This window comes from Nycticebus coucang, chromosome X, assembly GCF_027406575.1.
Source record: "Nycticebus coucang isolate mNycCou1 chromosome X, mNycCou1.pri, whole genome shotgun sequence".
NCBI lineage: Eukaryota > Metazoa > Chordata > Mammalia > Primates > Lorisidae > Nycticebus > Nycticebus coucang.
In genome coordinates, this window is record NC_069804.1 from 138,331,283 (window position 1) to 138,346,461 (window position 15,179).

The 15,179-nt window shown below is 43.9% G+C and overlaps 2 protein-coding genes across 2 annotated transcripts; one reads left to right on the forward strand and one right to left on the reverse strand.

Annotated features, from left to right (window-relative positions):
- Positions 1-331: 331 nt before the first annotated feature.
- Positions 332-3,495, reverse strand: ZCCHC18 (zinc finger CCHC-type containing 18). The gene is made up of 3 exons (XM_053580233.1): positions 3,125-3,495; positions 2,881-2,932; positions 332-2,156 (listed from the first exon to the last, which is right to left on the reverse strand). The coding sequence occupies exon 3, from the start codon at positions 2,034-2,036 to the stop codon at positions 825-827; it is 1,212 nt and encodes a 403-aa protein (XP_053436208.1). The 5' UTR covers positions 2,037-2,156; positions 2,881-2,932; positions 3,125-3,495; the 3' UTR covers positions 332-824.
- An 87-nt stretch (positions 3,496-3,582) lies between these two features.
- SLC25A53 (solute carrier family 25 member 53) lies at positions 3,583-14,837 on the forward strand. The gene is made up of 2 exons (XM_053580236.1): positions 3,583-3,719; positions 12,415-14,837. Exons 1-2 carry the CDS (start codon positions 3,601-3,603, stop codon positions 13,367-13,369), a joined length of 1,074 nt encoding a protein of 357 aa, XP_053436211.1. The 5' UTR covers positions 3,583-3,600; the 3' UTR covers positions 13,370-14,837.
- The last annotated feature ends 342 nt before the right edge of the window (positions 14,838-15,179 follow it).

A 15,179-nucleotide genomic window follows, 5' to 3' on the forward strand; every position in this document is an offset into this window, starting at 1 on the left:
AAAGTGAACAGGAATAGTCTCTGGGATACCCATTTTCTGTATTTGCCCCCTCTCCTCCATGATCACACTTCTCAGGATATATTCGAGAAGAAACATTGGGACATTATTAACTAGTGAGTGCAGAGGTTGGCTCTATGACCTTGGGGACACATCAGTCATGGTGGGGACTCTTCGGGAGATATACAGTCCATTTCAGCTTCCCTTCTCTTTTTCTATAACAAGATCAATAAAAACCCCACCACACAGTATGACCCCACCTTATAGCTTTTAGATTCAGTTTTATTTATTTTTTCCTTTGAGAATAACATTACCCACAGATATTAAATTGTATATATATATATATATTCATTGACATAGAAGTCCACAGGATACATTGTTTGGTGAAAAAATACACAGAACAGCACTTATATTTGATCACTTTTATCTATACATACACAGCTATCTGGGTACACAGGTACAGAGAACTGTCTGGAATGACATTCAGCAAAGGCCTAACAATGGTTACGGAAGGGTGGAGAGTTCAGGTAATTTGTACTTTAATTTTTGTATTTTCCTCTATTTTTTAAAGATTTAACAAAAGACACTCTTTTCAGAAAAGAATAAAGTCACCAATAAACACAGAGAAAAGACACTTAGGTGGGCACAGGAATTAGCAGAGACAGAGGTCAGACTAACCCCTCCCCTTACACTGCTTATATGCTAGACATCTTCTCAAAAGAGAACTGCTTTGTGGATTAATTCAGCAGTTAGAGCCCCAACCCCATTTTTCCCATTTCCAGACTCTGAATATAGTTAAGGTTTTATTTAGGGGTGGTTCTATCACCTTACTGTGCCCCTGATTGGTCATGGTGTCCTCCAGGATCCTCTTTTGATTTCCCCTCTGTATGTGTCAGCTCCTGCAGGGTGATGATCAGATTCTCAAAAACCTGGGCCTTGTTGTTCTCATTGTCACAGGTTTCTTTTGAGTGGCCCTCTTTGCCACAATATGAACAGTGGATTGTGTATTTTCGCTTCCTGGCTCTACGCATATCACCAGGATAACCATCTTTATGCACAGAACCACCACTGGTAGAAGGAAACTGAGCCCCAGAATCATTGGGGGAATCAATAATCAGCACTTGATCATGAGGTCTGGCTCTCTCTGTGACGGGAGAGGCACCTGTGGATGCCAGTGAAGGGTCCTGAGACTCCACCAAGATCACATCCTCATCTGAATCATCGAGGGTATCATCTATCTCTATCACATTACAGTTGCAGTCAGCACTGGCAATTGCTATTGGCTGGGGCCCCTGAAATGCTACAGGGCTGGTTGCCCTCTCCATTATTGGTTCAGACCTTTTGGGCCGCTTTGGTTTAATAAAAGTGTCATCCCAATCCTCTTCCTCCCTTATCATCTTGATTAACTCTAGGAAATTGGGAAGGCGCTCCTGCTCATTTGCATACATTCTGAGAAGATGCTGAAGCCTGAAGTGCAAGTCCCTATTCAGCTCAGCCCCTAAAAGGAGCTGTTGCAGGCGGGTCTGGTTGGCATCTTTTTCAGCTAGGATGCCTGCCTGAATAGCATTCTGGAGCTGCACCTCTAAACGGATCACATAAAGGGAGGCTTTCTCCCCTTGCGCCTGTAGGGTGTTAAAGAATTTACCATGGGCAGTCACACTGCATTCAGACTCCCCAAACACCAATTTCATTGCCCTCAAGAAATCTGCTACACTTAAGTTGGGGTTGGCTGCCTGAAGCAAACGCATAACCTCCCGGGCAGGGCCCCTAAGGGTTTTCATCAAACGCTTGAGCTTCTCCTCCTCAGACATATTCCAATCTGGCAGGACCCCATTGACTTGGATCAGCCAGTTTTCAAAGGTCTCTTCCCCCTGGGCTGGCACTACTCTCCCTGAGAACAACTTCATGTTTCTCTCTGCCATGTTGACCACTAGAGGACTGAGACTCCTTCCCAATGACCTCAACATGGAATGGGCCCAAGGAGGCAAGGATGTGTTCTGCTGACGGCTGTTACCCAGTCGTGCAATGATGCTAGCCATGACTGAGTACAGTAGAATATCTAAATAAAACAAGATGCTCAGGCTTTTTAGAAAACTCTTATCTGCAGAAATCCTCAAAGCAATGTTCTAGGCTGTGCTTGCCTTGAATCTCAGTAGGAACTGTAAAGAAAAAGAAAAAGGTTAATAAGGTAGTAGGCTGTGGGTAAGCAGTCCACAGTCACATTCTCTACTTTCCTGAATACCCTGCAGTTGATTTGTATCTGTACACTGCCCTAAATATACCTTGAAGAAGACTGACAATTACAGCCTTCCCTTGCTAGCTGGTATGCCTGTGCTAGCAGGGCATTTTTCAGAGCCACATCCATATCCTTCTGACCATACTACAGGAGAGGTAATAATTATAATTCTAGGTGAAATAGTGTTTAGAGCCAATATTGGGCTCTCAAAACAGAGTTCAATGGTGTAAGTTTCACAGATCTTTGGTAATAAATAAGATCCTCATTAACCTCAGGTCTCAACCACACCTCCTTGTCAAAGTTTCCCTCCTTATTTCTCAGATTCTCACATGAGGTCGGAAACTAGCCTTCAGCCTTTATTTCACTTCCAGCCTCTGCAACAGGTGCCCTTTGTGAGAAAACTCGCCTCCGGGATAGGTCGACCTCTGTCCCCTGGGGGTCGCAGATCCCTGTTATCAGGGGCTGAAGACTGTGCCTCCGCAGCACAGGGAAGGGAAAGGGTCAGAAGCAGCCTCATTCGTCATCCTGCTAATTTTCCCCCTCCCCCCGCCTTTATTGTCCCCAGGTAGAAAATTTCCTCTGCCCCCTTCTGACTACGAACCAAAGCGCCCCTCTTTTACATTTCCTCTGGGAAACTGTCGGCTTACCAGCTCTGCAATCAGCCGCACAGAATTCAAGTTCGTATTCAGCTTTGATGACCTGCCAAGGAGAAAGGGAATAGAAGTTGGATACCCTCCCGCTTCCATATTCCTAGGAAGAGAGGAGGAGATGCAAAAGGGGTTCAAGACAGCTCTCAATCCCCTCTCCCGCCCCTTGTACTTACCTGGAAACGCGTCCCCGCCCCCAATTCAAGCAAATCTCACTCAGTGGGCGCATCCAGGTGAGCCTCACCTCTTCCCTTGGCGCAGCAGGGCCACCGAAGCGCTCCTTCCTCTGCTTCGCGGTCACCAATTCTCCAATCTGGGAGTCACTCGGTGCCTGTGGGGCTTCCCCCTCCCCTGTCCGCGCCCCCTTTCTGTACCCGTGCTGCGCTGGTGGGCAGATGGTCTGGCGTCCACAGCTCTGTTTCGTCTTCGGGTGTTCGCGGCCCTGCAGGGGGAAAGGATGGCGGTCGCCTCCTCGGTCGCTAAGCGACCCCGGGCTGCCTAACCCACCGAGCGGCTTCACAAGACCGCTCAGCAAGGGGTAGCCGAGTAGAGGCGGCGCCGTTCCCAAGGCAGCCGCAGCAGTCCCCGCCCTCCAGTTGGGCCTTCCGAGCCGCGGCTGCGTTTAGCCTCTGCCCATTGAGACAAAAGAGCTTGACGAGCGGGGCGGCGCGGCCAATCAGCCCCGCGCGGGGGCGGCCTCCCGCGCTGCCTCGGGCCCAGATGCTAAAGCTGGGGAGAAGAGGGAGCCGGCTGGCGGGGGCTGCGACAGACAGGCGCCGGAGCAGGAGCGGCGTCAAGTGCAGCTCCGACGCACGGACTGGCCTATTTACATTTCACCCGTGAGTTTGCTGCTTCCTCATGGCTTCCCTTCTTCCTATCTCCTTCCGCCTCCGCTTTCCTCTGCGCTTTGAGACCGGATGCCTTTAACATGAGGTGGGACAGAAACCATGTGAACAATGAGAGTTCTTCACCTTTGTATAAGGGGAAGGGGAAAAACAGCATTTACCGAGTGCTTTCCATGCACAGATGCTCTTGCACAGACATCTCATTTATTCTTCTCAGTAGTCTTGTGAAGAAGGTCGCAGAGTGCCCATTCAACAGAGAAAGGACTTAAGCACCAGGCAATATAGTTAGGAAGTGTAGAACTAAGAAGAGCTCACACCCAAGTCAACATGTCTGACTCAAAGGCTACCTCTTGCAAAGTATCTATACTGCCAGATTAAGTGGAGAAAAGCCAAAGCGGGCATGGGAGGACCAGCTTCAGCCTATATAGAATTAGTGAGCAAGGACTGTTATCTCCATTTTACAGATGAGGAAACTGAGCCACGGAGCAGTAGGCCTCTTGCTCTGTGCATGTAGCAAATAAGCAACAGCATCTGACTTCATACCTGTCTGTTATTCTCTGGAGGCCCTTTGCCCTGCTGCCCTGCTGCCCTGCTGCCCTGCCTAGAGAACCTTTTTTTTTTTTTTTTTATGCCCGGCGCCGGGTTTGAACCTGCCACCTCCGGTGTATGGGGCCGGCGCCCTACTCCTTTGAGCCATAGGCGCTGCCCCTACCTAGAGAACATTTTTACAGAGGTTGTCTCAAACCATCTCAATAGCAACCTTGATGTAATGATGGTCCTGAGGGATGGAGTGAGGAACCAGTGGGGAGACGGGTGAGGAAAGAGGAAGGCAACCTTTATGATACCCATTGTACAGAAGAGGAAACAGTGGCACCTTTTTCTAAACACTATTTCTTTTCTTGCACTATTTTTTTTTACACTACAACAAGCTGCCTGTTTATAAAAATAACATTGTTTCTACAGCCCTTTATGACCCCAAAGGAGACAAGGCTCAAAAATGTGAAATTGACTTGCCTCAGATTACAAGGTGAAGGTGAAATTTGGACCAAGTCTCAGAATCAGAACCTATGCTCCTAAGCAATGTTTGAGTACAAGGCTAGCTGCCTGGGAATAATTTTGGAGAGCTTGTTGGAAATGCATATTCCTGGGCCCAACTTCTGGGAGATTTTGATGGACTAGGACTAGGGATGAGGAATGTGATTTATATTTTTAATCAGCACTCGATTCTGAGATGAGAGAGGTCTGTGAACCACTGTTCTAAACACCACCGTGTCATGCTGAAGGTTACATGTAAATGGGCTTGCTATCACTGTAGTCTGTCCTCAGCATATCTGTCATGAAATGTAACTCCAGAGCAGAGATTCCTACCTGGGGTCCTTCCTGAAATTGTAAGCAAAAAATGTGGACTCTGTATGTTTTTGAGTCCGTAGCTTTGTAGATTTTTCAAATGAAGTCTGTCGTAACATCTTCCACCTTCAGCTCTTGTTGAGGAAGAAGTGTGAGAAATGAAACAGAATTTACTCTAACCCCCAAACCACAGCTCCCTGCCGCTGATATAGCTCTTTCATTTCCTGGCTCAAGGATATGTTGCTAGGTTGCCCTTCTGTGAGCTCTTCAGGGGACTTCTCCTTTGCTGGATTTGGCATCACTGGCCCCAGAGAAGGAGCAACTCCATGGAAACGGCATGCAGGGCTGTCCAGAGTGAATGGGCCATGAAGCCAGTGGCTGGAAAACCTGCTCTATTTTTCCCTGACTTAGAGAGCAGGTGTTACTTCCCTGATGTAGAGTGTGTCTAGGAGGCTCCTCTGAGGCTTCTCCTTGACTCTTGATCCTTGGAAGCAAGTGAATAGTCTGATGCCCTTCAGCTACTGTTGGGTTTATCATCAGCCTATCAGGGTGCTTTACTGGCTCCTTTCTGCCCTCTTAGTTACAGCTCCAATACCCAGAGTTTCTTGAGGTAAACAATGCAAATTTGGCAATGAAGCACTTTGCATCTCAGGATTGCAGCCTCATGGGTGGAACAGTGGAATAGTGTTGGTAGAGGGTGGAGCATGTGGGATGTTCAGAAAGGGTGGGTTGGCTTACTTTGCACAGTCAGGTGATGCTAGGTTTCCTTCAGATTCTTGCATCCCCTGTACCATACATCTGAACCTGGATTGTCTTAGCAGACTCTTGTTCTATGTTGAGATTGGCTTCATTGCCAAATTAAGTATTTGCCAATGGACTTGGTGAGGGTGGGACCCAACAGGACCAAGAATAGAACTCAGAGCCTTGACAAAAATAATAAAAGGAAATGGATTGTGTAAAAGTGCCAAAGTTGGGCCATTAGAACACAGTTAGGGTCTCTTTGTGTAAGGTTAGGAGGAACATTTGAAAGCTGGCTCCAACTGGATACAGAACATCCCTTATCTCTGGCCTCTTGTGTGGGAGTATGTTACAACTGATGGGTCTAATGAGACCACATTTTCCAATTTCAACAAATAAACCTTAAAAACTTGAAGATTAAGAGATAAATCTCTCAGCTGAAACAATTATAGCTGCCTTTGGCTGCTTGCCCCTTCTGTGCCAGGAACTTTCCATTTATTATCTCATTTAAGGTTCTGAGCAACTCTGTTGAGGCAGCGATTGTTATCCCATTTTGCAAACAGGGAAATTGAATCCTGGGGAGGTTAAGTAGCTTGTTTGAGGTCTGACAATTTGTAAGTGAAAGCACTGGGACTCCAGTACAGGAATGTCAAACTCTAAAGCCCATGAAAACTCTTCATTGATGCCTTCCAAACATGCAATTTAAAATGCATTCTGCAGAAGGCCCAGTGCGTTAGACCAATTTCAGACTTTAGGACTATTTATTTATTTACTTATTTATTTTTGTGTAACTCTTTTTGAAATTTCTTTTTATTTATTTATTTATTTATTTTTTTATTAAATCATAGCTGTGTACATCAATATGATCATGGGGCACCATACACTTATTTCATAGAATATTTGACACATTTTCATCTCATTAGTTGACATAGCCCTCCTGGCATTTTCCTAGTTACTTTGTCAAGACATTTACATTCCACATTTGCCAAGGCTCACATGTACCTTTGTAAGATGCACCACATGTGTGATCCTTTCAATCCCCCTCCCTCTACCCATCTCCCCCCTCCCTCCCCACGCTTTCCCTCTTCCCCCTGTTCTTAGGTTGTAACTTGGTTATAGCTTTCATGTGAAGGTCCTAAGTTAGTTTCATAGTAGGGGTGAATACATTGGGTATTTTTTCTTCCATTCTTGAGACACTTTACTGAGAAGAATATGTTCCAGCTCCATCCATGTAAACATGAAGGAGGTGAGGTCTCCATCTTTCTTCAAGGCTGCATAGTATTCCATAGTGTACATATACCACAATTTATTAATCCATTCGTGGATCGATGGGCACTTGGGTTTCTTCCATGACTTAGCAATTATGAATAGGGCTGCAATAAAGATTCTGGTACAAATATCTTTGTTATGATGTGGTTTTTGGTCTTCTGGGTATATGCCCAGCAGAGGAATTACAGGATTGAATGGGAGATCTATTTTTAGATCTCTAAGTGTTCTCCATATATCTTTCCAAAAGGAATGTATTAGTTTGCATTCCCACCAGTAGTGCAAAAGTGTTCCCTTTTCTCCACATCCATGCCAACATCTCTGGTCTTGAGATTTTGTGATATAGGCTAGTCTTACTGGAGTTAGATGATATCTCAAAGTAGTTCTGATTTGCATTTCTCTGATGATTAAAGATGATGAGCATTTTTTCATATGTCTGAAGGCCGTGCGCCTGTCATGGATACAAATATTTTTGGTTGCAAGGATCATTTTTATAATGCCAAAGTCATGGTTCTAAGTGTGCTGGTCACCCAGATAGTATTCATTGTGTCTGTTAGGTAGGTTTTCACCCATCCTCTCCTCTACTCTCTCCCATACTCCCACTTGATTTTCCTTAAGTTTTACTTCCTTCTAAGCACATGTATGCTTTTTGGGTAGTTCTAACGTAACAGTTAAGTATGTGTGGTATTCGTTTTTCCATTCTTTAGATACTTAATTTAGGATAATGGTCTCTAGTTCTGTCCAAATTGCTGCAAAAAGCATTAAGTCATCATTCTTCATGGCTGAGTAGTATTCCTTGATATAAATATTTAGTGACTCCACTCATGAGTTAATGGACACTTGGCTGATTTCACATTTTTGCAATTGTGAATTGTGCTGCCATAAACATTAGAGTACAGGTGTCTTTTCAATAAAATGACTTTTTTAGAACAATTTAGTTGTAATCTCACCTTTATTCCTATTATCTCATTTTAAACAATGAAATTAATTAACTTGTGGAGCAATTTATATATGGGCTACTGTGCTAAGCACTTTATATACTTTATCTCGTGCAACCTTATGACAATCATTTTATAAATAAGGATACCAAGGCTCGGAGAGGCGAAAAAACTTGGCCAAGATCATAAAGCTAGGAAAGTGGCAGAGTGAAATACAAATCCAGGGCTCTAGAGCCCATATGTGGGCTTGTGGGCTAACACATGGCAGTGGGGAAAATAAACAAATAGTCATTCTGCATTGGCTTCTCTCTGTTAGCTTCAGCTATATCATTTTCTCATGGCGTGTAGCCTGCCTCACTTACTCCTCACACTTTTAAGCCTCTTTTAAGCCTCACCTTAGGCCTCTTCATCAGCCTTGAACTCCTGCCCTTACTCCTCCACTTAACAAGAGCCTAATTATCATTTAAGGATGGAGTCATACGTTTTTCCAGAAAAATTTTTTGGGTGCTCCTTGTCATGGGTAGGACAAATTACTCTTGTCTTTCTGCTTCAACCTTGATTAACCTTGATTCGGGCACCCTTTATTTTGTCTTCCAATGTAGTTTAGCTTATTATAGTTTTTTTTTTTTTTTCTTTTTTGAGACAGGGTAGAGTTGACCAAATAAGCCATGGCATCATAATTCACAGCAACCTAAAACTCTTGAGCTCAAGCAATTCTCTTGCCTCAGCCTGCTGAGTAGCTGGGACTATAGGTATGCACCAAAATGCCTGGCTAATTTTTTTTCTAATTTTTAGTAGACACAGGGTCTTGCTCAGGATGGTCTTGAACTCCTGAGCTCAAACAATCCACCTGCCTTGGCCTCTCAAGTGCTAGGATTACAGGCATGAGTCACCTGCCCAGCCAGTTTAGATCATGACTTGTCTCCCTTCCTAGATTCCCAAGCCCTTGAGGGCCGGCACCAAGTTCTGTTCATCTCTAGCTTCATGGTGATTTACCTACTACGTTTAGCAGATGATTAACACATAGTTGTGAGCTGACCAAAGGACTGGGTGAAAGATGCCCTGAATGAACAGACAAATGTGGGGCTCCATCTGTTGTGGTCACATAGACTATCCATCTGAACTAGACTGGCCAGGGGAATCTGGAATCCTTTGGGCTCATTTTACTAGGCTGTTAACATAGGACACAGATCAGAAGGGTATAGGTGATAACTGCTCAAGGCCAACTGCAGGTCTGTTCTATGGTCTCTACTTTGGAATTCATGTTAAAGGGCCAGGATCTCTTAGATAATTTATGTTGCACCTTTGAGTTCATGGAAGAAAGGTCTGCCCTGCCTCTCATGGGAACATAGAATTTGTTCCAATATGCTCCATCAACCATTAGCCTGAATGTGGTTCTGGCTGGCCTGAGAAATGTCTTGTAAGATGTGCTCTGTACTATTATTGAGACCAGCATGTCATGGATTCTCGATCACTTTATATCATTTTATGTTATACATCTTTACAACAATTGGGCTATGTGCAGTGGCTCATGCCTGTAATGCTAGCACTCTGAGAGGCTGAGGCGGGTGGGTTGCTTGAGCTCATGAGTTTGAGATCAATCTGAGAAAAGCAAGAACCCGTCTCTATGAAAAATAGAAAAACTGAGGTAAGAGGATCACTTGAGCCCATGTTGGAGATTGCTGTGAGCTGTGATGCCATGGTACTCTACCCAGGGTGACAGCTTGAGACTCTGTCTAAAATAATAATGATAATGATAATCAATCAATAAATCAATAAATCTTGACAACAACCTTTCGAGGTATGTCTTTTTTTTTTTTTTTTTTTTTGGAGATAGCATCTTACTCTGTTGCCTTGGGCAGAGTGCTATGGAGTCATAGCTCACAGCAACCTAAAAGTCTTGGGCTCAAGTGATCCCCTTGCCGCAGCTTCCCAAGTAGCTGAGACTACAGGCACCCACCACAATGCTTGGCTAGTTTAAAAAGGTGTATATATTTGTATAAAAAATATATATGTATATATATTTTTTTTAGTAGAGACAGGGTCTCTACGTATATTTATATATAGAATATATATAGACAGGGTCTCTACATATATTTTTATATATATTTATATATATATATAAAATATATATAGACAGGGTCTCTACATATATTTTTTTTTAGTAGAGACAGGGTCTTCCTCCTGCTCAGGTTGATCTTCAACTTCTGAGCTCAAACTGTCTACCCACCTTGGTCTCCCAGAGTGCTAGGATTACAGGCATGAGCTACCATGCCTGGCCCTTGAGGTAGGTCTTGATGTCCCTGTTTTACTAATATGCAGAAATTTGCATTCCGAGACTTACTGAAGTTAATTGTTTTGCCCAAGGTTACACAACTAAGTGGAAGAAGCAGAATTCAGTCTCAGGTCTGTCTGTCTTCAAAGCCTGGCATCTTCCTGGAAAAATACAGGGAAAATGGATGGATTTCCTCACATGAAATGGAAAGCATTGCATTTATAAAATGATGAATTAGATATTTAAGGTATTTTAAAATCATTTTAAATCCCTCAAAATGGTTTTTTATTTTTGAGTGGAAGAAGAAATGAGGGATGTAAAAGTATGATGTCCCCATCAACTGAATTAGCCTGAATTCCCCTGTATCAACTCCCTGAGACATTCTACAGTATGGGCATGCCTACAGAGCATTTCACCTTATCTGCTCATCTACCTCTAGGTAGATGAGGCTCCAAGATGTCAGTGAATTTCTAAATGTCACACAGAAAGGTGATAACAAATTGTTGCTTAGAATGCTGATCTAATCCAGTTTGCAAACTAATTAGAATGCAAATCCTAATCCAGTTTTCTTTCTGGTAAATCAGCCTGCTTTATGGAGCCCACAAGCGCATGTTTATGAAAAGGGAGGAAATGGAATATTATTGCACTCTGAGGTAGAAGAGGGGAAAATCCTCTTCTTTCCTTATTTATGTGCAGGTCATATTTGGGAAAGAAGACTCTTGGGAGAAGAGCTAAAAAGTGTTCAGGGCCCCTGTGCCTTTGGGAGCCTGAGTGGAGCAGCCTCCTGCCTGGATTTGAAGCCATTGCCTGCTACCCCAATTAGAGTCCCAACACTATCCCCCATCCACATAGCCCAGGGTTCTGTGTGAAACCAGTGGGTCTACAATTCCTACTAGGCTTCCTGTCTCTGCCGATGTAGATGTGATTCCTATAGCCTGGTCATCAGCCACTCTCATTCTCTCTCCTTCTGCCCCCTCCTTCTGATTGCTATCCACACAAATCTGTCCTTCCTCTCCCTGATGTGACAGGTCACACTGCTGCACTCTGTGTCTTCTCAGCCCAGAGAGACCCTAGTTCCTTCCTGACTTACTCCTTCAGGTTCTCAGGTCTGCAATGAGTATTTCTTTTTGACCCCAAAGTTCCTTCCTGGGGAAGTGTCTGGGCTCTCAAGTTGCTTCTCATACTACCCCACTTGCTTCCTGGCCTTTCTGGGATAGGAGCAGTCATTTGGAGTCCTTACACTGCCTATTCTTTCTAGTATGGCGGTTCTGAACGGGGGGCAACTTTGCCTCCCAGGGGACATTTGGCAATGTCTTGATACTTTTAGCTGTCACACTGGGTAGTTCACAACTGGTGCTGCTGGCATGCAGTGAGTAGAATCTGGGAAGTTTCTACAATGCGGAGGATAGGCACCAACAATAAAGAGTAATGCTGCCCCAAATGTAATAGTGCTGAAGTTTAGAAAGCCGGCTCTATTATATAGCTACAGGTCTACAAAGTTAGGTATGGAAATTGCCAGGTGCTGAGCCTTTTGGCACTGAACCTCCAGGAGCAGCTGCTCTTTCCTTTCCTCGCTTGGGGGAGGGGGGTATGGCGTTGCCATGAAACAGTTACTACTTGGGCAGGAATCTACAGAGAGAAAGGCGGGGGAGAGTCCTCCCCCCCACAAATTTACTAGTAACTTTTAGAGAAACTAAACTACTGATTGCTTTTCTGTCTCTATAAGATAGTGCTACTTTCTGTTTTTTTTGAAAACGAAACAGCAATTTATAATTCTAGTGGTTTATTAAATGCACAGTTTCATGTCATGCAAGTTGAATGCATTAAATTTGGGGGCCTTCCTTGATTTCAGGTTTTTCATTCAAAATCCTTCTTGAATATTGAAGTATTTGCTGTGTCAGCAAAATACTGTAGCAATGGCTGTGCCTGGAAAAACTGCCTTTTTTTTTTTAATTTAAGGTTAATAAATTCTTACTTTCTTAAGGGTGTGCTTATTTCTCACAATCTGGCCCAAAGAGTTGCTTGTTTCCTCATAAGCTTCTTTGGGCCAGTTTCTAATGAAGCAGGGAAAATGCTTGCCAACAGGTTTAAATGGTCTCACGTCTGTTTTTTTCACCATTTCCAGTTTCTTCCATCTGTATCCAGTTGTCTTCAGCATGGAGGAGCCTAACCACTCTTCCAGAAAGGAGCTTCAGCACAGGATACGAGCAGAGTCTCCAGGAATGAAAAGCTGGCACTCCCAGGCCTATGCCCTTGGGGCCATTTCCAACTTCATGTCTACTTTTCTGACCTTTCCCATCTATAAGGTTGTGTTCCGGCAACAGATCCATGCTATGGCAATGTCAGAAGCTGTAAGACAGCTTTGGCATGAAGGTCCTCAGTACTTCTACCGGGGAATCTATCCCCCTCTCCTCTCCAAGACATTGCAAGGGACTCTACTGTTTGGGACTTATGATAGCCTGTTGTGCTGTCTCTCCCCTGTTGGGCCACACTCCCTGGGACACCGCTGGGCTGCAGGGCTCATGTCTGGTGTGGTGGAGGCTGTGGCACTCAGTCCCTTTGAAAGGGTGCAAAACGTGCTCCAGGATGGTCGCAAGCAAGCTCGCTTCCCTAGCACCTTCAGCATTCTCAAGGAATTTAACTCTTATGGGTTTTGGGGGCGGATGTCACTGGGCTACTATCGTGGTTTCTGGCCTGTCCTTGTCAGGAACAGCCTGGGGAGTGCTTTATATTTTTCTTTCAAGGACCCCATCCAGGAGGGGTTGGCAGAGCAAGGCCTGCCCCACTGGGTTCCTCCCTTGGTGTCTGGTAGTGTCAATGGAACAATCACATGCCTAGTTCTGTATCCTCTGATTGTGCTGGTTGCCAATATGCAGTCCCATATTGGCTGGCAGAGCATGCCAAGTCTCTGGGCCTCTGCCAAGGATTTGTGGGACACTCGAGGCCGAAAATTGTTCCTGATCTACCGTGGAGGATCCCTGGTCATCCTAAGATCCAGTGTGACGTGGGGCCTCACTACGGCAATCCATGACTTCCTGCAGAGAAAGTCTCGCTCCAGGAAAGAGCTGAAGACTGACTAGCTGCAGAAAGTATGTCCATGGCATCTTTGTCATTTTAAACCTTACCTGGCTTACTTCTTTGGCTTGGCTACCTAATACAGCCATTCTTTAGAATCTATAACCTCATTGCATGGGAGAAGTTCCCAACTACCGGCCTGTTGGGCACAGACAAAGCCCAATAGGATTCCTTATCAGAAAGGAAAAGTCATGCCAGTCTTTCCACAGCTTCAGTAGCTTCAGAGCTAAGAGGCCTTTAAATAACTTGTAACCCAGATTAAGTGTCATTCCTTTAAGGAATTTTTTAACAATAAGAGGAAACCTTACTCAGGCACTATGAGTTCTGGGACCCCTCCAGGTGTCCTCCATAGCAAACTGAATGGTACTTCAATTTCAAAGATCTGTGATTGATGCTTAAGATGGGGATTCCATAAAATTTCTCAGATGGCTACATTATCCTGACATTGTTCACTGCCTGCACCACCACTCTCACTTCTCAAGGGTGTAGATCCTAGTTTCAGGGTGGCAGTTGTGGCTAGAAATCCTAACTTAGTCATGCCTGTACTTACTAGATGCCATGAGAACTGGTGGGGCTGGAGATGGGAGTGAGAAGAGGTGTTGTCCCTGTATGAAGAGAATAAAGTCTTTGATGGAAGAGATTTAATTACATGCAACATAGAAAAATTTACTATAGGTTGTTTAGTGTATCTGCTGGGATATTTTTGATAGCAAGGTGATAACACTGCCTGGAAACCACTTGAGTTTCCCTAAGAAATCTGGAAATGAAGTGACCATATCTCTTCACAAATAATTGCATGTTTTATTGATGTGGATAAATATAGTCACTGAGACATAAAAATCAGAAATCTCAGCCTGTCATTCAAAGCCATTTAAAATATGAACCTCATATAACTGTTAACATGCCATTCCCACTTACATAGACCCCGTATACCAGCAAAATGAACTATTTGTTCTCTCCCCAAACATCCCATGGACGTTGTTTGGGCCACACTGTTTCCTCCACCTTCAGTGTTCCTTCTGCACATGCCAGTTTGCCAAAATCCCCCCAGTTCCTCAAAGCCCAGATCACATGCCATCTTTTCTATGAAGCCTCTTCTAATTTCCCCAACTAAATGTGACATGAGTCTCTTGTGATCCCCTTTTCGAAAGCATGGTACTGACATCATTATGTCACTGATCTCACGTGGCCCTGTGTTCTTAATACTTCCTACTAGACTATAAAACTTCTTGAAAGCAGGGATTCTTGTATGCATTTTAAAATCCTCCATTGTGCCTAGGTGCTCAAAAATGTTGGTTGAATTATTGAATTGATTATCAAGCTGTGATATGGTCTATATCCTCAGGGTGCTGTCCCTTGTACGTGATGATAATGTTATTGACTCATTTCAGCAAGACACATGCCTCTGGGGTATGGTTTTGTTTTCTTTTAATAGTGGATTTAGTTTTGTGCTAATGATAATGATGCTGCTAATGTTATTAATTAATAAAAATGACTTTTAACTGAAACGTTTGATGAGTTTGTGTTATTGATTGCACGTTTGCTATTAGCACCACATCAGAAACTGAACTTTCACAAATAGAATCACATTGTATAACTGTCACGTTTGTTTAAACTCTGGAATTTTGAGGATTTCCGATATGATGTATTGTAGTTTTCCTTTTATAGATGATACTATGATAATGCCCTCCATTTGCACCTCCTTACTCAACCAAATTTGTCCTATGTTTGACCTCTCCAATTGTAGATCTAGCAGGGATAATTCCTCACTAAATGCCACAGAAATTAAAGACATACTTGTTGGGGATATGATAT